General features: G+C 32.5%; 1 protein-coding gene across 9 annotated transcripts in view; it reads left to right on the top strand.

Moving 5' to 3' along the window:
• Positions 1-27799, top strand: part of LOC127731980 (intermembrane lipid transfer protein VPS13B-like) — a 100425-nt gene that overhangs the window by 9330 nt on the left and 63296 nt on the right. For 4 of the 9 annotated variants that reach the window (XM_052240961.1, XM_052240964.1, XM_052240963.1 and 1 more), the window contains 19 exons: positions 360-538; positions 2722-2904; positions 3724-3848; positions 5069-5244; positions 6274-6399; positions 6884-7045; positions 8116-8295; positions 10455-10633; positions 14957-15179; positions 16177-16394; positions 16876-17212; positions 17869-17992; positions 18389-19173; positions 19595-19703; positions 21357-21474; positions 22359-22989; positions 24293-24427; positions 25395-25562; positions 26185-26325. In XM_052240961.1, the coding sequence (XP_052096921.1) occupies positions 360-538; positions 2722-2904; positions 3724-3848; positions 5069-5244; positions 6274-6399; positions 6884-7045; positions 8116-8295; positions 10455-10633; positions 14957-15179; positions 16177-16394; positions 16876-17212; positions 17869-17992; positions 18389-19173; positions 19595-19703; positions 21357-21474; positions 22359-22989; positions 24293-24427; positions 25395-25562; positions 26185-26325 (4299 nt within the window). Of the gene's footprint in view, positions 1-359; positions 539-2721; positions 2905-2950; positions 2996-3035; positions 3087-3142; positions 3178-3253; positions 3269-3348; positions 3360-3723; positions 3849-5068; positions 5245-6273; positions 6400-6883; positions 7046-8115; positions 8296-10454; positions 10634-14956; positions 15180-16176; positions 16395-16875; positions 17213-17868; positions 17993-18388; positions 19174-19594; positions 19704-21356; positions 21475-22358; positions 22990-24292; positions 24428-25394; positions 25563-26184; positions 26326-27799 lie in introns of those variants that run through there. The other 5 variants (XM_052240966.1, XM_052240965.1, XM_052240967.1 and 2 more) reach the window with 5 other exon arrangements.

Raw genomic sequence — 27799 nt, 5'->3', positions numbered from 1 at the left:
TACCAGAACAGAAAAAGAGAGGCGAAAGATACCTGAGGGACATTCAAACTCATAAGTCAAAAATAAACTGACAACGCCATGGCAAAAAAAGAAAAAGACCAACCGACAAACAGTAGTACACAGAACACAACATAGAAAAATAAAGACTGAGCAACAAGAACCCCATGACATCTGAAAGACACAAGTTTTAGTGAAACAGTATAGAGTATTCCTATGAATTAACTGCTTCCCTAGATTATGATAAACTGGTCCCCACACAACTGTTCCCACACAACTGGTTTAGCTCTTTATGACTGGATTAAAAACTTTCCATATTAGCCTTAGATATATTAATTACAAATTTCTTTATTTTTCCACAGAGAATGTTAATGAAAGTCGACCCCATCCAACAGAGGAGCAGATTAAGATCTTAGAGGAATTCATTCCAACAAAAACATTCCATATAAGTCTTCTACAACCTGTCCTCAGTGTATACTATGCAGAACATCCATCGTGTGATGTAGCCAAGAAATCTTATAAAACTGTACACCATCAAAAGGTATTGTATCTCCATTTACTTCTAGAAAACTTTCCATATTAACCTCATACTACTGTCCTCAGTGTATACTATGCTTAACATCCATCTTGTGATGTAGCCAAGAAATCTTATAAAACTGAACATCATCAAAAGGTATTATATCTCCATGTACTTCTAGAAAACCTTCCATATCAACCTCCATACTACTGTCCTCAGTGTATACTATAGTGAACATCCATCTTGTGATGTAGCCAAGAAATCTTATAAAACAGTACACCATCAAAAGGTATTATATCTCCATGTACTCCTATAAAATCTTCCATATTAACCTCATACTACTGTCCTCAGTGTATACTATGCTGAACATCCATCTTGTGATGTAGCCAAGAAATCTTATAAAACAGTACACCATCAAAAGGTATTATATCTCCATGTACTCCTATAAAATCTTCCATATTAACCTCATACTACTGTCCTCATTGTATACTATGCTGAACATCCATCTTGTGATGTAGCCAAGAAATCTTATAAAACAGTACACCATCAAAAGGTATTATATCTCCATGTACTCCTATAAAATCTTCCATATTAACCTCATACTACTGTCCTCAGTGTATACTATGCTGAACATCCATCTTGTGATGTAGCCAAGAAATCTTATAAAACTGAACATCATCAAAAGGTATTATATCTCCATGTACTTCTAGAAAACCTTCCATATCAACCTCCATACTACTGTCCTCAGTGTATACTATAGTGAACATCCATCTTGTGATGTAGCCAAGAAATCTTATAAAACTGAACATCATCAAAAGGTATAATATCTCCATGTACTTCTAGAAAACCTTCCATATCAACCTCCATACTACTGTCCTCAGTGTATACTATAGTGAACATCCATCTTGTGATGTAGCCAAGAAATCTTATAAAACAGTACACCATCAAAAGGTATTATATCTCCATGTACTCCTATAAAATCTTCCATATTAACCTCATACTACTGTCCTCAGTGTATACTATGCTGAACATCCATCTTGTGATGTAGCCAAGAAATCTTATAAAACAGTACACCATCAAAAGGTATTATATCTCTGTGTACTCCTATAAAATCTTCCATACTAACCTCATACTACTGTCCTCAGTGTATACTATGCTGAACATCCATCTTGTGATGTAGCCAAGAAATCTTATAAAACTGTACACCATCAAAAGGTATTATATCTCCATGTACTATAAAATCTTCCATATTAACCTCATACTACTGTCCTCAGTGTATACTATGCTGAACATCCATCTTGTGATGTATCCAAGAAATCTTATAAAACAGTACACCATCAAAAGGTATTATATCTCCATGTTCTTCTAGAAAACCTTCCATATCAACCTCCATACTACTGTCCTCAGTGTATACTAAGCTGAACATCCATCATGTGATATAGCCAAGAAATCTTATAAAAACTGTACACCATCAAAAGGTATTGTATCTCCTCTTCTAGAAAACATTCCATATAAGTCTACTTCAACCAGTCCTTAATGTATACTACGCTGAGAATCCATCGTGTGATATAGCCAAGAAATCTTATAAAACTGTTCACCATCAAAAGGTATTGTATCTCTCTCTCTATATATATAGCTATGTTCTTCTAGAAATTCTTCCATATTAATCTCATACAACTGTCCTCAGTGTATTCTATGGTGAACATACATAACAATATTTGATGAGGATTTGCATAACAGTAATTAATGTTGATTTGCATTACACTATAACATGTATAATTGATTAGCATTACAATATAATTGATTAGCATTACAATATTATTGATTAGCATTACAATATAATTGATTATCATTACAATTACACTATAATTGATTAGCATTACAATATAATTGATTATCATTACAATTACACTATAATTGATTAGCATTACAATATAATTGATTTGCATTACAATATAATTGATTAGCATTACAATATAATTGATTTGCATTACAATATAATTTATTTGCATTACAATATAATTGATTTGCATTACAACATAATTGATTATTTTTTGCATTACAATAGTTTGTGAGGGTTTGCATTGCAAGAATTGATGAGATTTGCATTGCATTAATTGATGATAATTGCATTAAAGCAGTCAGAAAACTACACAAAGTTAATAAAAAAAATCCTCACAAAGACTGACCACTTTATTATATTGTAGGGGTCTAAGACAACAGAACATGAAACAGTAGACATCCTTCCATGTGTCCACCTGACCTCAGCAAGATTAGAATATCAAGTGACAAGCTCTATGTATCCTAGGAAACTGGTACAACTAATCAGTAAGATGGCAGCACCATCTAGTAATCTTTTACATCACTGTCACGCACACACACAGATAAAGGTATGTATCTATGAGCGTACAACTAATCAGCAAGGTGGCAGCACCATCTAGTAATCTTTTACATCACTGTCACGCACACACACAGATAAAGGTATGTATCTATGAGCGTACAACTAATCAGCAAGATGGCAGCACCATCTAGTAATCTTTTACATCACTGTCACGCACACACACAGATAAAGGTATGTATCTATGAGCGTACAACTAATCAGCAAGATGGCAGCACTATCTAGTAATCTTTTACATCACTGTCACGCACACACACAGATAAAGGTATGTATCTATGAGCATACAACTAATCAGTAAGATGGCAGCACCATCTAGTAATCTTTTACATCTCTGTCACGCACACACACAGATAAAGGTATGTATCTATGAGCGTACAACTAATCAGTAAGATGGCAGCACCATCTAGTTATCTTTTACATCACTGTCAAGCACACACACAGATAAAGGTATGTATCTATGAGCATACAACTAATCAGTAAGATGGCAGCACCATCTAGTAATCTTTTACATCACTGTCACGCACACACACAGATAAAAGTATGTATCTATGGGTTCAATCAACAGTTTTGTGTATGTGACGTCATATTTATAGAGACAGGCATAAGGGACTCTTACTGATGGTATTGTTTATAAACATACTTGTATAAACTAGACATCAATGCAATTATTATTTCTTGAGTTTATAGTGAAATAAAGATAAAGTGTAATTTTAACATAAGAAAAAAATTCTACCTTATTTTATTACATTATCTAGGGTATAAAGTTGACTAGATTTAATTGCTTTTATTCATTTCTCTTTTTTTATTTCAGTTATTTGATTTTTCTGCTGGTCTTGTAACCAAGGATAAAAAGGGAGATAAATCACATGTTGTGACAGTTATTCCCCCTTGTAGTGGAGCTCTATATACTAGAAAACTTCAGCTAACAATGTACTGGTAAGAAATAAAACTGGTTCTCTATTGTCGGTATAAACAGTATGTTATATCAGTTGTATTATATAAAACCTGGGACAGTTGTAGCTGTATATCTTCAGGGAAATTGTAGATGGTAAAGTTACCGTACCAGTAGTGGTTGTATGTCTCATAGATATAAGAAGATGTGGTATGAGTGCCAATGAGACAACTCTCCGTACCAGTAGTGGTTGTATGTCTCATAGATATAAGAAGATGTGGTATGAGTGCCAATGAGACAACTCTCCATCCAAGTCACAATAGATATAAGAAGATGTGGTATGAGTGCCAATGAGACAACTCTCCATCCAAGTCACAATAGATATAAGAAGATGTGGTATGAGTGCCAATGAGACAACTCTCCATCCAAGTCACAATAGATATAAGAAGATGTGGTATGAGTGCCAATGAGACAACTCTCCATCCAAGTCACAATAGATATAAGAAGATGTGGTATGAGTGCCAATGAGACAACTCTCCATCCAAGTCACAATAGATATAAGAAGATGTGGTATGAGTGCCAATGAGACAACTCTCCATCCAAGTCACAATTTGTAAAAGTAAATCAAAGTAAATCATTAAAGGTCAAAGTACGGCCTTCAACACAGAGCCTTGTATGTTTTTCGTTATTTTGAGAACTGGCCAACCTTTGATTATTTCTGTAAAATTTATTAAAAACTTTTATAGACTTGTGATGATTAGGAGCTTGGCATATTATACAGACACATGACCATTGTTAATTAAGTACTGTATGTTGGCCTCTAGATGTCTTGATTGTTTTTTTGTCATTGGGTTGATGTCTCATTGGTTTATAACCACATCTCTTTTATTTATAATTTATTCATAATTTTTCTATACACAAGAAAATTGGGGCATAATGTAAAAACAGCTGTCAATTGTTAACTATGTGATGATTTTGAGATGTTTTATGTGCCATTTATGGGCATTATGCTTTTCAGTCTTTGCATCCCTTTGTTTTGTTCGACTGTCCATCTGTTTGTTCGTCTGTTTATCTGTCTGTCCCGCTTCAGGTTAATGTTTTTGGTCAAGGTAGTTTTTTATGAAGTTTGTCCCCAATTTCATGATCCACTGAACATAAAAAATGATAGATCGAGTGGAAACATTCTTATATAAAGTATAATGGGATTGTCTAATTAACACAAACTGCTGTATCATTTATTCTTATGTAAATTGTATTTATGTAGGACAAATAGCCACATTCCAAAAGTAGAAAAAATGTATGAGCTCCCAGAGATCTCAATTAACTTAAACAAAGCTAATCTCCTATTGATACTAGAGACCTGTACATCATGGACACAGAATTCACCAAGGCCGACAGATATTAATACAAATAGTCTAATGGAAGATGTTTTCACCACAGGTAAATAATAACTGATGATGTTTTACAATAGGTAAACAAAATTACCAGGCATCTCGATCACAAGCAAATAAAAAATGTACTCAATTTTATTATAGCACAATTAATAGCAAGGCATACACACAAATATATTTGACAGAACCAGATAAATAACTAGCAGTAATGCCAAAATATGTTAATTAGCAAATAAGGGACAAGTCATCAGAAATAAATATATAAAAGCCAAACATAAAATAACACATTTGAGCTAGCCTCATTATGGCTTGGGACTGATTTTATGATAGATTTTTATGATGGTAGAAAACCTGATAAACTAAACATATAGCCCTAACATAGGATTGATAAGTTCCAATAGAATAATTGTATTTATTATGCCCCACCTACATTAGTTGTAGGGGCATTATGTTATCTGGTCTGTGCGTCCATTTTTTCGTTCAGTCGTTTGTTTGTCCGTCTGTGCCGTGTCAAGTTATAGTTTTTGGTCAAGGTAGTTTTTGATGAAGTTGAAGTCCAATGAATTTGAAACTTTGTACACATGTTCCCTATGATATGATTTTTCTAATTGTAATGCCATATTTAGAGTTTTGACCCCAATTTCACAGTTCACTGAACTAAGAAATAATAGTGTGAGTGTACTATTGACACAATCTTGTTTAATTTTATTTTTGCGGAAGCAAACTAAATGTAAGTAATAAATTTTTAAGTAAGTTAAATAAGTATTTTGCTATGTTTATCATTTTATACATAAATCAAGTTGTTAGTTTTCTCTTTTGAATTGTTGAATTGTTTCACATATTGTCATAGCCAAGGCTTTTATATCTTACAATATTGTATGGGTTTTGGTCATTGTTGAAGGCTGTATGGGGATCTATATTTTCAACATATATGTCATTTGGACACTTGTGTTTAGTTGTGTCTTTGGCAATCATACCACATCATAATCAGATCTGTAGTAAATGGTAATATCTAACTTTTTTCTATTATATAATGTGTACATTCTTTTTCTTCTATGACCTTTGACCTCTGTTGTAGATGACGACCAAGTGGTGTTACCATTACTTGAGGTGAATGTAAATGGTTTTGAGATGAAGCAGTGTATCACATCATTAGTAACAGCTTACACGGGAACTTTATCATCTGTTCAAGTTATTCTGTATGGTAAATACATGTACACTTCTTATTAATGTATTACATCACTAGTAACAGCTTACACAGGAACTTTATCATCTGTTCAAGTTATTCTGTATGGTAAATACATGTACACTTCTTATTAATGTATTACATCACTAGTAACAGCTTACACAGGAACTTTATCATCTGTTCAAGATATATTATATGGTAAAGACATGTACACCTGTTATTTAATGCACATTAGCATGTTTATCGAAGCCTTAACAATTTTCATCAAAATTTTAGCATCAAATTAATAGCAGTATGATTATCAGCTATTAACTATAATTACAAGGTATATTTAGAATCTTATTCTTCCCTATAAACTAACTTCATTATTTCATTACATGTAAAAGCCAAAAGTTTTTTCTCTGATACAGTAGTCATAAAAACTTTTTAATATCCAGGAGTGTTATGACTGTATTATTCTGATTCAAAAGATGGTAATAAATAGGCAATTTTTTTTTTACAGATATACAGGCCGGATCTATCATCCCTGTTGTATGCTGTCCTGCCAATACAAACAAATTAACATCTACAGAGTACTTTCAGAACCCCTCTCCTCTGACTGAAGATAAGAATGACTTCCTAACATTCACCATACAGTTACCCCATGAAAAGACTATATCGAATGGTTTGTATTGAGTACTTTACAGATATGATATACATTAATGACAAGCTATACCAAAGTGCATTTTGTATGAAGAGCGGAAAAGCTTCATTCTTAAAGATGTGTGCTTGTTAAATGCTTTTACAACCCTATAAAATTACTAAAGAACCATTAAATTCTTTGAATATGCATTGCCTGTAAAAGGCAATTTAAGATGTTTTTATTGTTATAAAAAGTAGTATTTGCAAGAAGAAATACTTGCATTTTAAATTCTCTGTCAATCAGAGTTTTTCTAATGTTAAGGTGGAACTAATACATTAATATATTGGTCCCAGCATTACAAATGTAGAATTTTCAAATTAATAAAAAAACTACTTGGAATTATCTCCCTTTAACTGACAATCAATTTAACAACAAAATAATAATTTGCATATATATTCCTTTAAAAGGCAAAACAGAAACCTGAAAATTTGATAAATAAAGTGCATGCTGATGTTTTGCTGAGAAATGATACCATTAATCTACACACTTATTCCCTAGATGGATTTCAAAAAACATTCTCTCATTCTAAATAGTAGCAAATATTGAAAAATCTAATGATAAAACCTTAATTTAACAAATGTATAAATAGAAAATGTAGAATATCTTTTACAGAACTAAGGGTATGTGTATTATTGTAGAATATCTTTTACAGAACTAAGGGTATGTGTATTATTGACCTCTTTATAGGTGACATATACATGTCAGTGTTAACAGTTGTTTACATAGCAGTAATAGGGGCCTCGGTGGCCGAGTGGTCTAAGTAGTTACTACTGTAATCACTAGCCAGTCAACACTGAGGTTGTGAGTTCGAACCCCGCTCGTGCGTGTGCACTCGACTCCAATCTTAATTGACTAGGATTGTCAGTTTTCCTATCGAAGGTCGGTGGTTTTCTCCAGGCACTCCGGCTTCCTCCACCAATAAAAACTGGCCGCCACGAAATAGCCCAAAAGCGGTGCTTAAAAGTGGCGTTAAAACACAAAAAATCAAATCAAATCATAGCAGTAATAAGCATCTCCAGATGAAGTTAATTACCGTATCTTATTTTTTCCAGTTCCAAGCTTACTGTTACTAAATACAGAAGGTGTTATCTGTGCTATAGATCCATCTTTGTCAGACTGGTTTGAATATAGACCAAAGAAGAAAGAAACATCAACAGAGCACAAGAAAGAACCTGTTCAGGTTGATCAAGCTATTGCCCAGGCAGCTTTTCCATTACAACATATGTCTCAAGGTAGGGTCTCAAAATAGATCATTACAACATATGTCTCAAGGTAGGGTCTAAAAATAGATCATTACAACATATGTCTCGAGGTAGGGTCTAAAAATAGCTCATTACAACATATGTCTCAAGGTAGGGTCTAAAAATAGATCATTACAACATATGTCTCAAGGTAGGGTCTAAAAATAGCTCATTACAACATATGTCTCAAGGTAGGGTCTAACAATATATCAGTGTTCCAGCTAGGTCGTTTTCACAGGGCGGTCCGCCCGCCCTTTCCCGAGTGCCGCCCTGTGCCCTTTTTACAGTTTGCAGGGCGCCCTGCCTTTTTTGAAGATTGATTGGTATATTATTTTGTTCGTATTGATATGATCAGCCAATTACGAAAATTTACCTGGCGACAAGTATATGACTTTGTTTACGACCCCAAGCTAATCAACGGTTACAACAGGTGTCATAATCTGTTGTTATAGGCAATCCGTTTATCGGATGGGTTATTTAATGATCATCAACATTAATTCATTCAAATAGAATCGGTCAGTCGGCATCTGTCTTTGAACTTGAAGAAATGTTCATACAACTTGGGCAATGTTTACCGTAGTTTCATGGAGAAAACGTAATTGACAGAAAGTCGAATACCATAATCAACTCGTTAAAAACATTGCTCTTATTGTTTTCCGTGAAATAAATAGCAAATTAAGACGTATTTTTCAATGACTGCCTTCATTTTTTATACTAAAATAACAAAATCGGCCGCCATATTGTTGATCGTATTTACATCTTCTACGTACATGTACTGTTTATTATCCTCCAAAGAAGGAGCACACCCAAATAAAGAAAGATAACTCAATCTTATTTTTTCCTAGCATTGAGTAACCTACTAAGATATTATAAAATATGTCTTCATACTTCTGGCTTTAGAATTTATATGTTTAGGTGTTTTGAGTTATGGGAAAAGTTTAAGAGGGTCTTAGTAGCAGGCCTAGGGTTGGTAGGGTGCCTTGGTCATCTTTTTCTGTATTTTTTATTTTCAATCCAAATTTTCACTGTTCACTATATCCTAACATTGTGCATTTACAGCTGTTTTGTGCTGTATTGCCATTAAGCACAGAAAAGGTAGAAAGGTTAAACTTGTTAAGTGTGTCAGACCATAGAAACAGAATGAAGCAGGACATTTTTCAAACAATACTGCATATAAAGCTTAACTGTGCCAAGCAATGATTTAAAACTTGTGTGACAAGCTGCTTGACAAGTTTTCAGCCTAAAAAGTAGAAAGATAGTTTTTCTCTGGGCTTATGATGTTGTTCTTGTATATATAAAACCAGTGATTCAATGAACAAAAAATGTTTGATTATAATCTTTATTAAAACATGCCCTTTTCATATTATCATATCACGCGTTAAATGCCCTTTTTCAGGATTGGCACCCTGCCCTTTTGAAATCCTAGCTGGAACACTGTATATCATTACAACATATGTCTCAAGGTAGGGTCTAAAAATAGCTCATTACAACATATGTCTCAAGGTAGGGTCTAAAAATAGATCATTACAACATATGTCTCAAGGTAGGGTCTAAAAATAGATCATTACAAAATATGTCACATTAGATGGCGTCTAGACTAAAATACACATGAAACCATGATACATATTATCGCACCCATGTCTTGTAATTTGTTTGTTTTAGACTTTTTATAATTTAGATACTGTAAATTCAGAAATTTTTGCGAGGTTTTTATTATTGCGAAAAATGCAACAGAGTTGTAAACGCAATAATTTAAACTCGCAATTTGAAATATTTTATATGAATTAAACAGGATTTTTCTCAAAATCGTAAAAATTTAAAATCGCATTTAAGTCTAAAATGACAATATCGCAATAATAAATGCACGCAATAATTTCTGAATTTACAGTGTATGTATAGTATGTTATAAATCAAATATGAGAATTTGAGTCAAATTGGTGAACATGAATTTTACATCCAATGCCCCTTTAATGAGCATACTTATATCCAGTCATGTATATGTTTTTATCTTCAGTTCCTAGTACTGGATTTTTCTTTAATGAATATACTTATATCCAGACATGTATATGTTTTTATCTTCAGTTCCTAGTACTGGATTTTTCTTTAATGAGCATACTTATATCCAGTCATGTATATGTTTTTATCTTCAGCTTCCAGTACTGGATCCGTAGCTTTAGATACAACATCCTTCACCAAAACTAAAACACATTCCAGAAACAGATCTACATCTCAGAAACCCACCAATAAGAAGACAGATACAAAGGTCAAAGATCAGTGGGGTGAAAGACTGGCAGCCATGTTTCCTTTACTGAGAATGCTACAAGTACATGTAAGATTTTGTTAATAAAAGAATAAAACCGAGACAAAAGTTAAGTTAGCAAGAAATTGATAATCTATAATTCAAAGATCTATGTTATTATTTAATGGACATTGGTTTAATATCTGATTAATATTTAAAGGATTGAGTACGTTTATACTTAAATTTATGTCCATGTGCCTGTGAACAACCTAGTCAATGGTTGTCTTTACTAAGAAATAAATTCTGATATTTTTGTGATGATTTCTGATTTGATATTTACATACATTTTACTATCTTAAACAATTTTATAACACAAGTGCTATATTTAAAGGAGACATGACACGATTTTCAATTTGTGTTTCAAAATGTTTATTTATACTTAACTTTCCCCAAAAATACATCGATAGCAATATAAGTGTCAACTATTTAGGAAAATATGTATTTTAATGAGATTTTAATGCAACGATTTATCGACCTGTCAAATATGCATATTTCCATCCCGGAAGTCACTCAGAACGAGGCTACTACGTCAGTGGTTACATTCATTCATATTGACATATGGGTACAGCATAAATTTAGTTTCGATTATTATCCAACAAAACGCATGACAGTGATAAACAATGATTATGTGTGATGCCGATGGATTCAACAATATAATTAAAAAGAATATTGACATGATATTTTCTGTTTTTTGAATGACATTTTCTGTTTTTTGAATGACACACAGACTTAGAAGGTGTAAAGATGGGACTTTTTAACAAGCCCAAACTACACTTCTTTTCGCCCACTTTCATTAGGATTCCAGAGTTGGGGTCTCGGGTGCCATGCCATGAGTTCATCATAGGTCACAGGTGTACGGTACAGATGATTGAGTTTCGCAATTTCGGGTCTCGTTTGAAGTTGCAAACTTCAAGTGTCACTCCACATGGGGGATTGATAAAGACATATATTGATTGCGCAATATTACTTCAAAAGCTCTTTGTGTACATCCTGAATGTTGGTTTTGCCGAGGGCACAGGTGAGATTGGAATATATTATTGTTGTGTACAGAAAACAGGTACAACTACCTGATCATATATGTTTAATGAATACCTGTAGTACGACCATACAATACCCTATGCACCACCAGTTAAATACCCTAACCCGTGTTGATAACTAATAGACAACCTGTGTATAGATCTTATTTTTATTGCTTTTAAGAATATGCAGATATAAAAAGGTTTACAACAGATGCATTTTTTAATTGTCTTCTTGAGATGGAAAAGTAATATTCTTGTATGCTTGCAAGTCTATAACTTCATAAGAAAATGTTAGACATAAAGCATAAAAAGGAAACAAGGAAATGATACGAGAATGTGAATCATGTCTTTTACATTCTTTTTCTGACACATTCCCTATTTCCATTCTCAATTTTATTATATTGAACATCGAATATAATTATTGACAACTATTTAGTTGGTTAAGATTCAGATGATGAAAAAAATTTCATTTTAAAATGGAAACTTTATAATAAATGAAGAAAGTGTCGTTTACCGTACGACCTCCAATAATGAGAAAACCCCATACCGTATATTCGGCTATAAAAGTTCTCAACGTGAAGATGTGAAACAATTTTAACAAGAAAACAAACTTATTTATAACAAAATAATTTCCGTAGAAAAAAATTGACTGACATGAATCAACGACAACAACTGATCTATATGCTCCTGATTGAAGACAGGCACATTCAAAATGTGTTGGTGGTATATTTTTGTGAGCGCCTACGGTACCCTCTCCCCCTCCCAACGTGTGACAGTGGTCTTACAGCAGTACATAAGAACTATAAAAACCAGTCTAACGCAAAACTTCAGTATGAAGTAGAGAAACCACTAATGTTAAAACAATAGAGACAACGCACAAATGCTGTTAGCTAGATCAAAGCCAAGTACAGCTAATACACAACTCATGTTCTCGAAGACTGAAGTATGTTACATGAAAAAATTTTCCTGCTCCGTCCGATTGAAAATCTATAATTTATTCAAATGACCCCTTTTAGAAAAAATATTTTGAAAAAGAACATTATGTGTTGCAAAAATTTTCCTGGACTCAAGCGTTTTGCTGGTAGCAATAACCAAATTGATTGCTAAATGATATTTGGAAGAGAGGGGTGGAAATATTACTTTGTGTAATTCCTTAAATTTGAAGTTAGATTTATAAGGGTCTGGATGGAATAGCATACTTTAGAAGTGTAGTATAACTATATTAATGATTTCAACATAAGATAGTTTTTCTTAGAAATGTATGATTTTTAAAGGTAAATAACATAACACGTGACTAAATCACACTACAGGTGCCTTCTTACCTTTCACCTGGTCAAGTATGCTATAGGTGTCAACATTTAATCACTAAAACAACAGCCTCCAATAAATGTTTTGTATTGTGTAATTTTATACATTAGGTGAGACGTAAATAAAATATTGAATTGAATTGTTTACATAAAAGGGGGAAAGTAATAAAATTGTTAATTGAATATCCTAATGCAGAAATAGTGTGATAAAGGATTTTTCACTATACAAATCCTTTTTGTGTGATGTATGGTTTCCAACCAAAAAAATTATAAGCATAACTTTTGGTGATAATGTATACCTATTAAAAGTCTCTATGTAATAAAAAAAAAAATAAAAACGGACACTTTGCGAACGCCTAATTTGACTTTTACTATCGGTTTTTTTCTGCTTCTGGCGCACACATAATTATAACATTACCGTAACAGAGAGAAAAAAAAGAACAATTTGATCATCAATAATTAGAAATTTATATCTTCAATCATGATTAAAAAGTAGTTTTATTTAAATGAAAAAATGCAGAAAGTGGTCTATTAAATTTATTCATCAGACAAACCAAATATGTATTGTAACAATCCGATCGGTATTGTCTGAAAAATGGTCGTTTTTGGACTCTTCGCATGAAGAATTAATATCCTTTTCTTGGTTATTTTTCACACACAATGTCTTTATAGTTTGTCAGTAATCTGGAAAAGTGCTGTCAATACCGTCCATAGTGTATCGACATTGTCCAGTTAAGAGACATTTTCCCAGCTTGTAACCACTGACATCAGCACGATCACGTGATCGTTATCTAATTAAAAATCATTCTTAATGACAAGCGCTTGATTCTTTGACCAGAAAAATGCTGATTTATCAGGTTTTGACCAGCAAAATTGTACAAAACATGTTTTAAGACTAATATTTATTAATTTAATAAAAAAAAAATTAATTTAAAAAAATCGTGTCATGTCTCCTTTAACCATCAATCAACACTTAACCTGACTCACCCTTGTTATTCAATATTTCAGATAGAGGTTAAAAGCTTAAGTTGTGCTATATTTATCCACCAATCAACACTTAACCTGACTCACCCTAGTTATTCAATATTCAGATAGAGGTTAAAAGTTATGCTATATTTATCCACCAATCAACACTTAACCTGACTCACCCTAGTTATTCAATATTTCAGATAGAGGTTAAAAGTTGTGCTATATTTATCCACCAATCAACACTTAACCTGACTCGACCTAGTTATTCAATATTTCAGATAGAGGTTAAAAGTTGTGCTATATTTATCCACCAATCAACACTTAACCTGACTCACCCTAGTTATTCAATATTTCAGATAGAGGTTAAAAGTTGTGCTATAGTTATCCACCAATCAACACTTAACCTGACTCACCCTAGTTATTCAATATTTCAGATAGAGGTTAAAAGTTGTGCTATATTTATCCACCAATCAACACTTAACCTGACTCGACCTAGTTATTCAATATTTCAGATAGAGGTTAAAAGTTGTGCTATATTTATCCACCAATCAACACTTAACCTGACTCACCCTAGTTATTCAATATTTCAGATAGAGGTTAAAAGTTGTGCTATAGTTATCCACCAATCAACACTTAACCTGACTCACCCTAGTTATTCAATATTTCAGATAGAGGTTAAAAGTTGTGCTATATTTATCCACCAATCAACACTTAACCTGACTCACCCTAGTTATTCAATATTTCAGATAGAGGTTAAAAGTTGTGCTATATTTATCCACCAATCAACACTTAACCTGACTCGACCTAGTTATTCAATATTTCAGATAGAGGTTAAAAGTTGTGCTATATTTATCCATCAATCACCTTTACACCTGACTCACCCTAGTTATTCAATATTTCAGATAGAGGTTAAAAGTTGCGCTATAGTTATCCACCAATCAACACTTAACCTGACTCACCCTAGTTATTCAATATTTCAGATAGAGGTTAAAAGTTGTGCTATATTTATCCACCAATCAACACTTAACCTGACTCGACCTAGTTATTCAATATTTCAGATAGAGGTTAAAAGTTGTGCTATATTTATCCATCAATCACCTTTACACCTGACAGAACCCAGTGTAGACATTTCACAGAATCTGATGTCAGCTGTTACATCTAATACCTTACCTCCCACTTTAGTGGTCTGTCTACCACAGATTCACATCACTAGTTCTGGGATGAAGTCCACGTCCTGTATACAGGAGATACCTGTCAACTCTATGGAAGGATCCTTAGTGGGTGAGGTTTTCTTGCACAATATAAAGAGATTTTATTAGAAAAAAAAGGATATGGGGTAGCCATCCATGACACAAAATCAGTACATGCACTTTAAAAAAAACACACAAAAAGCAAAGTAGTGGCACATTTATTGCTGTTCTTTATCTTAAAGTCACAGTGGGGCCTTCTACAAGAAGCCAAAAAAAAAACCCCACCTCCCACCTCACTAATCTAGCACAGGTTTGATTGCAATTCTTTGCAAAATGATTAAGATAGACTTTGTAAGGTGTATCACACAAATTGAGCCCTGTCAAACAAGAACATATTGAAAAGTACAAATTTAAGACAAGAGTTCCTACGCATAGAACATATTATAGAAATAAAGGTATCAAATGAAAGGTGAAGGACTGGTGATCCTTATAAAACACATATTGACTGATAATTTTGAATAATACAAAAATGTATGAAAGAATTCTAAATTTAATTTTAAGCCTGTTGTCCTAAAACAGACAACATTATATTGAAGTAGCATTATTTCATTATTTAAATAATAGACCCGTTACATAGGCTTAACTGTTGTTAAAAAAAGAGTATTATTCACTTATAAGAAAATCTAAAAACAAAAGCAAATAAAATTTATTGTATACTGTGGATTCATTATTATTCATGTGATATCAATTTTCGTGGATTTTGTGGGTAAAAGTTTATCAATACTCAAATAAGTACAAAATTTTCAATAGAATTGAGAAAAGAATGTGGCAAAGAGACAAGAACCTAACAAAAGAGTAGAAAACAGTTGAAGGGCAATAACAGGGCTCTATAATAACGCTTGTCCGATTTTCAGGTACCAGAGGAAAAAAAGGTAGGACATGTAAAAGCCATATCAAGCTTGTCTGATGGGACAAGTAAAATAGTTCTGTAGAAAATAAATTAAATCCAACTTTGATCATCACAAAAAGTAGGAAGATATGGTAAAAACAATTATTGTATTTTTGTGTAACCATTATTTATTATACAGGAGAGAAGTTGCCATGGAGAATGGTTTTGAATCATTTTTGTGTACATACCATACTCTCTAAACAGACTGTAGTACCAATCATCAAACCTACGACTGTTAGCTGTACGATCGGTGTCACCACAAAGTATAACCCTCCCACCTCAGACAATATATCATCACTAGGACTGTGTTTACATACTGATATGCATGCTGTTGTCATGGCAATATCTAAACCTCAGGTATGTTACATCAGTTTCAAGGTTGCCACACTTTTGACCTTAAACTTTACATATCAGTTTATTGTTAACACCTTTCTACTCTATTTTTACACAAAATTTGTTTTGATCAGATTGGATTTATATGTTAAACTAGTAAACACCATGTATTATTACAACTGTATACTTGAAGTTGGCCTGTTTCAGTTTTTGATTCGATTGTCACAGATGAGTCATTTGTAGATGAAACCCACATCAGGAGTACAAAATTATAAGCCTTGTATGTTTGAGTTATTTATATTACTAAGATCATACATACTTCTATTGATAGCATGTCTCAGTTGTAAAGTCTGGATAAACAAAAGAAGGGGTTTCAGGAGAGCCATTATTTGGCATCACAAATTGCAAACATAAATTTGTACTTCCAAATAAGCAAACCCATTTCATCATTTCAAGAACATTCTAATTTCTCTGTAATTTTGATATAGCAACTTGTTGTTTGCAGGTTGTTTTATGTACCAGTTTATTAAACCAACTGACAGGACTATTTGGTATGGTAATGTCCCTAATCAAATCACTACACAAATCAGAACAGACACATACACCTACAGTGGACAAACCAGACTTATCAGAAATAGCCCTACCTGAACCAACACCACTAGGTCAGTCCAGAGACTACACAGGGATGACAGAAACAGAGACGTCAGATGTCACATCAAGAGAACCAACACCTAACCTTGACCTTGAAAAGTCAGCAGACAAGGTCAAACTGTCACTATGGTTACAATGGACACTTCCAAAGCTGGAGTTGAGATTTTATAGTGAGGCTATCACTAAAGAAAGTAAGTACATGTATTTTTCAGACCATAAAGTTCAATTCTTCCTGCAATGGATTTCAAAATGTTAGAAAAGTTAAAAGAAAAAAAATAATATGCTAATTGAAAAGATGAGTTGAAAAAAAGACAGACAGGACCAAGGAAGAGGCAAAATATCCTGTCCACAAAATACTACAGTAGAAACTTTGAGACAAAGAGCCTAACCAAAATCATGACAAAAGGTTTTTAATCTACAATTTAATTGAATAATTTTATTTATTTGAATGACAAAGTAAAAATATAATTTAGTACCCTGCTGGAAATGGGAGAATATAAAAATTAAAATAAATGCAAATGTTTCTAGAAAAAAAATCATCACAGACATAAAAGGCTAAAATTTCGGGAGGATATTTTACTTATATTGAAGAGTATCTAAACTAAAAAAAAAGGGACCAAAATAGCCACATTCATTGAAATTTATTTTAGACTGAGGAACTTGGTGTTATCAACTGAGTAACAGTAAGAAAGTATTCTTTAATAATACAAACGTAACCTTGGATGTAGCTATATATATAAAATTAGATTGTGATTGATATTATACTGGGTGTATGTCTTAAGAGAGCAGAGAGAGGAAAAATTGTTTCTCCTATAGATAATATTTTAGAATATTCATTATATTTTAGGTAGTAGAGTGACATTAACCTTAGATGACTTGACCTTGTCATTAGATGTAGAACAAGTTTATACCAAGGCCAAGGTTAAATGTGGGTCATGCAATGCTCATATCTATCATAAAAGTAATACAAGGTAAAGTTCAAAGGTCAAATTGTAAACTATCACATACAGTTCTCTTGAATACTATTGAAAATTGTAAAATTCTGATTATAATGGTTGTGAAAAAATGATTTATTCTTTTTATGTATAACAGCTTTTATGTTCATAATAAAGTGAAATTTTCAAATTTTTAAAGCACTTCTGTAATATTCCTCTTTTTGATATAGTAGTTAATGAAATTATCATACAACAAGATCAGATAGGATCTAAATATATATCAGAATGACTACTCTCTCCAGTTCAGGCCTTTTTCAATATATTTGATTTAGATCATGTCATGGCTTCAAAACTTTACTTTTACAAGTATCAAATGAAAAAAACCCACTCATAATGAAAATTCCTTGTTAATATTATTTGTCTCTTTAACAGCAACCAATGGGATGAAGGTCCTTACTTAGGAATCCTGATGACCTGTCAGAAGGAAATACCACATGACATTCATATAATTTCTAACAAACTGTTTTCAACTGACCAACATACTCTTTCTAACTTCCCCTCTAGAGAAGCCACAACAAGGGATGTAACTCACAGCTTTCTCAATTTCACTTTCACAAGAGCACTGTGTAAAAACGTGGCCAAGAAAATGAGGAAGTTGAACGATGATTTAGCGGACATGGGAAGTATAGGAGATGGTGCTGACTCACATGACCTGTATTTTCATAAGTATATATGTGAAGTGTGTTTAACTATTGAACCATTTGATTTGATATTTCAAGCACCTGCAGTGAACACAATTCTGGATTGTTTTAATCTTTCACAAGGGAAATCATCTAAATCTAAAGAAAAGAAAACAGAATATGTGTTGAAGTCTAATACACCAAAGCAGTTATTACCAATCCTGACAGCTGGTAATTTACCATTAATCTACATCAACATGTCTAGTGTAAGACTCTTCATGCCAAAAGTGCAAAATTCTAATAAAAAAGAGGCTGAAAGCAGTCATTCAGGGCCTGACTTATTAGACCAGAATATTTTGATGGCATGTTTCCAGTCTCTGTCTGTTGTACCTCAGGCTGATAATCCACTGCCTAGACATCCAACAGATAAGGAACTATATCATAGAGCCCTTCACGCTAACCTGACACATCAACCTGGGTCGGCCATAGAGAATAGACAATATCAGATAGATGTTAAAGGCATCTCTATGTGTACAGGTAGTTATCATAAAGCCTTATTATTATATGCAATAGTCTTCATGGTGATTTTAAACATAAACAGATTTGGATTGGAGAAAAAAATGAGAATTAATAAAAATCTACAGCTTATCTTTACACAATCACAAGAATTAACAAATGGTCCTTTAAGTTCTTAATACCTTTTTGGATTAGCCTTCATCAAGAATGCTTTGAGCCAAAAATGTGAATATTAAAGTGAAGGTTTATCAAAAACAAATTGTAAATTACCAGCAAAAAAAATCTTAGTATTATCTCAGCCAACAGGTTTGTTGTATACTAAACAAAAAATGAAAAGTAAAACTCTTTTCCTGAATTAAAAGTTTCAGGGGATGACATGAATTTAAACTCATTTTATTTGATAAATAAAGAAAGTTATAAATGATGACTGTTTGTTAAACAGGAAGTTGGGAAGATTTTATGGACAGAGTGAAGCATGATGGGAGATTAGTTAACCAGCCTGCTGTACAGATTCCTGCTTTAGAATGGAACACTGCAGACAAACATTTCAGGTTATGTCACATTTGTGAATAATAATTTCATTTATTTCTTGTATACATGTATTGAATTTTTGTGTTGTTGGGTTGCTGTCTCATTTATGTATATACCATATTTATTGATAAGATGCCCAACCCTAAAATATTTTTTGTAATTATTACTTTAATGTGGAAATTCAGTTCTAATGGTCAGACTAAAAATAAGGTGACGTGGTATAATTTCAAATGACACAAAGATTCACCAAAACACACATGACACTAAAAGACACAAAGATTCACCAAAACACTCATGACACTAAAAGACACAAAGATTCACCTAAACACTAAAAGACACAAAGATTCACCAAAACACAAAAAGACACAAAGATTCACCAAAACACAAAAACACAAAGATTCACCAAAACACTCATGACACTAAAAGACACAAAGATTCACCAAAACACTAAAAGACACAAAGATTCACCAAAACACAAAAAGACACAAAGATTCACCAAAACACAAAAACACAAAGATTCACCAAAACACTCATGACACTAAAAGACACAAAGATTCACCAAAACACTAAAAGACACAAAGATTCACCAAAACACAAAAAGACACAAAGATTCACCAAAACACAAAAACACAAAGATTCACCAAAACACTCATGACACTAAAAGACACAAAGATTCACCAAAACACTAAAAGACACAAAGATTCACCAAAACACTCATGACACTAAAAGACACAAAGATTCACCAAAACACTAAAAGACACAAAGATTCACCTAAACACTAAAAGACACAAAGATTCACCTAAACACTAAAAGACACAAAGATTCACCAAAACACTCATGACACTAAAAGACACAAAGATGTAAACAACTACTAAAATATCTCAATGGAAAACAACCTGTATCTGTGAGAGGGGATGGACAGCTTTTGAGGGAGGTGGGGGCGGGAGGTGGGAGGTGGGAGGTGGGAGACAAATAATAGGTGGGAGAAAAAAAGATTCTAAAAGTGGGAGGTGGGAGATAGGGGTCGGGAGGTGGGAGAAGAGTACCCCCCTGTCCACCCCCTCCTGTGAAATATAATATTTACACCATAATCATGGAAATACAATTTATTTATAAATATAGATATGCTATTTGTAGTGAGCTAAATCAAATCACTATCAGTGTTTCTTTTGTTTTTCTGTATAGTTTGTTTTAGACATTGCATAAGATCATGTCTTACTGTTTAACTGTGTATGATGTTGCTGTATAAAATCTTCTATATATTAAACCAGGAACATCTTGTATGCAAATCTCAGTGTTTTTCATTATCTAGAGAAATGTTTGAAATGGATGATGTTTGAGTGTTAGTGTTAAAATTATGCATTACATTCTAAGGATAAATAAAGCTTGACATTTTGTATCAACACCTGTCTGTTGTTAGTATGTTGTTGTCTATAGATGGCTTTTCATTATTTTTATTTGTTGGGATTTCTGTGTTATTGACTCATATTAGATATCCCTTTTTAATGATCTCTTTGATTGTTTACTTGAAGACCACAATAATTCAGATATTAATTTTCTAACATTTTTTTTAACTTATTGAACCAGGTAAAGATTTGCATTGAAAGAAAGCAAGAGTTATCTCCCCTATACCAGAACCTGAATTTTCATACAAATGATTTTGATATTTACAGGAAACCTAAGGAAGATATAGAATTACTGCCCTTAGTAACTGGTGTTGATGTTAAGATAGTAGCTGCTCCTGCCATTGTATACCAGCCACCAGGTGTTAGTGACTGCAGTGTTTCCAAGGTATGCATGCTGCCATTGGTACTGATAGACAGTAGTATTACCAGCCAATATTAACCAGACTCAAAGTATATTAGAGTTGTGGCCCTTATTGGCAGAGTTTCTAATGTATTCACTGAATTATATTTGGTTTATAATAGGTCAAAATACAAAAACAAGTTCAAAGGCACATTTTAAACATATTTCATTGTCATAAATCAGGACAATTTAATTGTGCAAGACTTTTTTACAATTTTTATATCCCTTCACAAATATTTACATAAGGTACAAATTTTAACATTATTTATAATGGAAGAAAATATAATGACAGGGAGGAAATTTCAGATTTATACCTTAATGAAATTGAGAATGGAAATGGGGAATATGTCAAAGAGACAACAACCAGACCAAAGAGCAGACAACAACCAGACCAAAGAGCAGACAACAGCCAAAGGCCACTAATGGGTCTTTAACGCAGAGAGAAAATCCCGCACCTGGAGGTGGTCCTCAGCTGGCCCCTAAATAAAATTGTGTACTAGTTCAGTGAAAATGGACGTCACACTCAACTCCAAAACATATAAATGAACTAAAATTAAAAAAACATACAAGACTAACAAAGGCCAGAGGCTCACGACTTGGGACAGGCGCAAAAATGCGGCGGGGTTAAATATGTTTATGAGATCTCAACCCTAATACTTGTTTATGCAACAACTGTGTCAATGATATACAAAAATAGAAAATCATATTAAAGGAGAAAAAAATTAAATTACAGATAATAGTGTTATATTCAGCCCTTACAGCTGAAAAGAAGGAGAAAGAATTATTTATTTATTTTATATATTTATTTTTTTTGGAAAAGGGGGGAGGGGTCATTTTTTGACTCTTACTTGACACAATTTCTATTTCAGATTTTGGTTTGTGGACATGCTTTAGAAATGAACTTCACCAATGACCTTGATATTTATGTCAGTACAAACCAGGTCAAGTTGATGTCCGAGATAACTATACAAACAATGGCTAAACTCAGAGAAACAAGGGAAGTTGATCTTATTCAAGAGACTGTTGAAAGAGCAGATTTGTCAGGAAGTGGATCAGAAATTCTAGTGGCAGATAGTGGAATAGAAAGTGATGTATCCACCATAACCGCCAGAAAGGTCAAGGACAGAAATCCTGATGTTGTCTTGACACCTCATGATTTAGACATGAGGTCAAAGGTCATCACACCATTAGATATTCTTTTGACTGCCAGTAGAATATCAGTGATAACATACACACGCAAACAAAACAAAGACCAGAGACATAAAGTCAAACTAGCAGAGACCCCAGATCTAACGAAGTCAGCATCAGGAAAGCACACGTTTATAAAACTAGACATGCCTGACTCGGAGGATACCACACAGCTGTCTGTTGATCCATTCCTATATGTTTACATATCACAACCACATACAGTATTATCATGTCACCAAAGTCAACAGAAATTTGAAATGTCTTGTTATGATGTTCTTGTCAAAGGGTCGTCTTTACAGTCAGTTCATTTAGGTAAGAAATCATCAAAATTATCACTTGTATTATTAATTGATATCAACTTTTGACCACATTTTCAGGACCAAAATAGCTTAGCTAATTGTAATGTTTTCAAAAGTTGATAGTTTTGTGGAGATTTATTCAGAGATGTATAAATAAATTATCAGTAAATTATATTTGTAGTTAAAATTATCCCATTTTATCAAATATATTATATGATATACTGTTTACCATTGTACATACATGTATTTTATATGATATACTGTTTACCATTGTACATACATGTATTTATACTCTTTACCGTTGTACATACATGTATTTTATATGATATACTCTTTACCGTTGTACATACATGTATTTTATATGATATACTCTTTACCGTTGTACATACATGTATTTTATATGATATACTGTTTACCGTTGTAACTGTTTACCGTTGTACATACATGTATTTTATATGATATACTGTTTACCGTTGTACATACATGTATTTTATATGATATACTCTTTACCATTGTACATACATGTATTTTATATGATATACTCTTTACCATTGTACATACATGTATTTTATATGATATACTCTTTACCATTGTACATACATGTATTATATATGATATACTCTTTACCATTGTACATACATGTATTATATATGATATACTGTTTACCATTGTACATACATGTATTTTATATGATATACTGTTTACCATTGTACATACATGTATTTTATATGATATACTGTTTTCCATTGTACATACATGTATTTTATAAAATGATGTCATGAGTCCTAATTAAACTGTATACCCTTAATAATGAGTCAAATAGTTTAAGAGTTGCAAGTCACTTGAAAATTTTATATTCTAATTAGTACATCAAAGGTTCGGTCAATTTCGTTACAAATCAACTGTAACATTTACAAGAAGTTTGTACACCTGTGACAAATATCTAAATTATCTGTTTTCTATTGATTAACTGCATCAGAATATAATCAATAAATAAGAAGTCATTCAGGTAAAAAAATCATTTAACCATAACAATAACAATAGACACTAGTTTGATTCACTTTTTTAACTGCAACCATTTCAGTATCTGCCAACATATTCAATTGGGAATTAAGAATTTGCCGAATTAAACCGCCAACATTTTTCGTATACTTTGTTGCCCCTAAATCGGGAAATTTTACACCCACTAAAATGACCTGCTGTACGGTAGTCTAGAATAACCATATAAAAAGCCAACATGTAAATAAGGTACAATTTTACATCTTTAAATAGCTAAAGTATCATTTGACTGAAATATAAGTTTTCTTTTTATATAGATATGAAAGCCATACCAGAAACAACTGATTTCAATGTGTATTGGTTTGAAACCAGACCAGGAAAACCACATCCAAAAACAGGAATACCACCAAGCTTATATACACTTAAAGTAGAGGATTTCTTTATTGGTCCAGGTAATTCAATAAACTTAATATCACCAAGCTTATATACACTTAAAGTAGAGGATTTCTTTATTGGTCCAGGTAATTCAATAAACTTAATACCACCAAGCTTATATACACTTAAAGTAGAGGATTTCTTTATTGGTCCAGGTAATTCAATAAACTTAATACCACCAAGCTTATATACACTTAAAGTAGAGGATTTCTTTATTGGTCCAGGTAATTCAATAAACTTAATATCACCAAGCTTATATACACTTAAAGTAGAGGATTTCTTTATTGGTCCAGGTAATTCAATAAACTTAATATCACCAATCTAATATACAATTCAGGTAGAGAATTTCTTTATTTGGCCATGTAATTTCTTATAACAAAATGTCTCTACTCTAAACGTATATACACTGAAAGTTAAAATATCTTTATCTGTTTTATTATATACACAATTATCTGTCGTCCCAATGTCTGTATCACTCTGCTTAGCTCTTAGTGATATTGCACATCCAACTTTGTGACGTCAATTACGTTGACCCAGTCGTAATAACTTTGACCCAGACATATCACCAACCTCATAATGAATGAACCGAACTTATCAAGTCATCTTCTTGTTTGCTGGTGAAACAAAGCAAACACTTGTTTCTATCATGAAAAATACGCAAATACAACCTGATAAATCGATTATCTGGTTGTCTGCATATTTATATTGTAAAATATCAATATGCAGACAACCTGATAATCGGAATTTATTACCTCAAAACTTGTGTCCAATTATTGCAATGTTTTTCATACCAGAAAATATCAAAATCAACCAAGATGTTACTATGCATAATTAAGATTTTAATGAGTATACTTTCTTTTGACAAAAGTACAGTATAAAGGTAACATATGGATAAATATGCAATTATCCACAAACTCTAGGAGAGAAAAACAAACATTTAAATATTAAAATATCTTTGTATAGTGAGCAATATTTTATTTTTAGCAAGTATACATCTAAGATTAGACAGGCCATTTAAAATGAACTTCAGTCTAGACAAGATAGACCATGTAAAACATTTCATCTCTGAGATTGTACCTAAAACAAAATCCTGTGAGAGACCACCCAGAACTGAGAAGACAACAACAGAGCATGCTCCTGATCCATTCCAAGGTAAAGTAGAGTTAGGTTAAATAATTCAAGCAAATATTTTTAATCTGGTTTCAAACAGAAAATCGTCCTGAATATGCATGAAATATTTGCCACTGGACGTTAAGCAACCAACAATCAATCAATCAATCAAACAGAAAAATGCGGTTAATAATTTGGGATAGTATGGTGGACTCATGCTTTGGTTCATGGCTCCAAGCATTCATCTGAGAACCAAATCGATCAACCAATCCTTTCTGAATTTTAATATGTTGTTTCTCATTTTATAATGTACACCAATTTGGATATTGAATCATTGATGATTTTCACTTTTGCAGTTCAGGAGTTATGGTTCTTGATTGATTGACAAATAGTACTTTATGTCATCCCATGTGACAACTTGAGAACAATTTAACCAATAGTTTTCTTATTTTTAATAGAGTATTTCTGATGAAAAAAATGAGGTCAATTTCGAATTTTACAATTTTCACTTAAAATTCTGTTCAAGAGTTGTTGCCCTTGATTTTTTTACAATTGGTGCCAATACATACACTAAAGCCTGATGACCTGTTGTCATTTTGACAGTCTCTTGTGATTACTATTTCACTGATGTGAATTTAAAAAAAGGAGGCCATCTATTTTTCAGCAATATTATCAAAAGTGAGTAAGTTTGACCTATATACAGACCAGGTTATTGTTGCTATGGAGACAGGAGACAAGAATCATGGGATAACAGGGAGTTTAGATTGGTTGTCATTAGAAACTAACTTTAATCACAATAAGATAGGTATGGTTTAATAAAAGTGTAGATTTTTGTTAAGTTAACTATATATGGCTCTTAATTCCTGTACTGTCGATATAGATAAAGAAACATGAGGTTTATATCACTGAGACAGCAACCTAGTAACACAAAGAACATCTGGAGGTCAAAATACTGTCTTCAACAATAAACAAATGCCTTTACAATATTTCAAGCCCTTAATTTGAACTGATCCTGAAAAGCTATTTATTAATATGAAAGTCAGATTTTTCAAAAGAACAAGAAAGGCATTAAGATATTAGACAACCACTGACAAGGACATGGAAAATGTGAAAAATTATCTTATAACCTTAGATATATTTATATAACCACAGCAACTCACGCAGTAAACATTTTACATGCAAACAATTTCTTTTAGTCTGTACACTTATTACATATAACTTCTATTCCAATTTCTTAAATTCTGTGATTTGAGTTTTAAAATTTTATACAGTTTATATTAATTATTTGACAGTTGTCCAATGCAATGTCATCATTTTACTTCAGATTGAAATATTGTCCTACTGGTCCGAGGACACAGTTATCGTCCTTAGATTTTCGTTGTCTACAAATATAGTCCCTAGTCTGGACAGCGTATAACTTGCAAATTTTTTTCATACACTTTCCATATTTATTTCTTGATATCTAATGCATGAAATATTAAGTTAAGGGATGAAATTACATGTTAACAAAATTTGGTTGCTGAATCTTTATGTTAAGTGGTGATTTGGTCCAGTTAAAAAAGGTCAAAAACTAGTATGTCTGAAGCTGTCAAACTGAATTTTAGACCCCCTTATCATAGAATTGTCAATATTTTGAGTTGAGCTGGTAGACTTTTCTATAATTTTGATATTATTTTTCCCAATAGTAGTACAAAAAATTTTTTGAGAAAGAGCAAGTGTGATTTTTTAATTTGACTTTATTGTCTAAAAGAAATGCACTACCAAATAACTGTGTTCTCGGGCCAGTAATACTGTGGATTCAGTTATTTTCATTGATTGAGAAACAATTGTATTTTCATTGAAATTTAACAATTAGCTTTCCAAAAGTCTGCAAACAATCCTATAGAAACATTATGCTTCATATAAATTAATGGTACACCTATACCTATGAAAACCAGGAAAGTTGATATCACATCAATAATAAAATTCATGGTACACCTATACCGATGAAAACCAAGACAGTAGATATCACATCAATAATAAAATTCATGGTACACCTATACCGATGAAAACCAAGACAGTAGATATCACATCAATAATAAAATTCATGGTACACCTATACCGATGAAAACCAAGACAGTAGATATCACATCAATAATAAAATTCATGGTACACCTATACCGATGAAAACCAAGAAAATAGATATCACATCAATAATAAAATTCACGGTACACCTATACCGATAAAAACCAAGACAGTAGATATATATATAGATATCACATCAATAATAAAATTCACGG

Source organism: Mytilus californianus, unplaced genomic scaffold, assembly GCF_021869535.1.
Source record: "Mytilus californianus isolate M0D057914Y unplaced genomic scaffold, xbMytCali1.0.p SCAF_21, whole genome shotgun sequence".
In the NCBI taxonomy this organism is placed as follows: Eukaryota; Metazoa; Mollusca; class Bivalvia; order Mytilida; family Mytilidae; genus Mytilus; species Mytilus californianus.
Note: the sequence above shows the minus strand (reverse complement) of the source record. Positions and strands in the feature narration are given on the sequence as shown.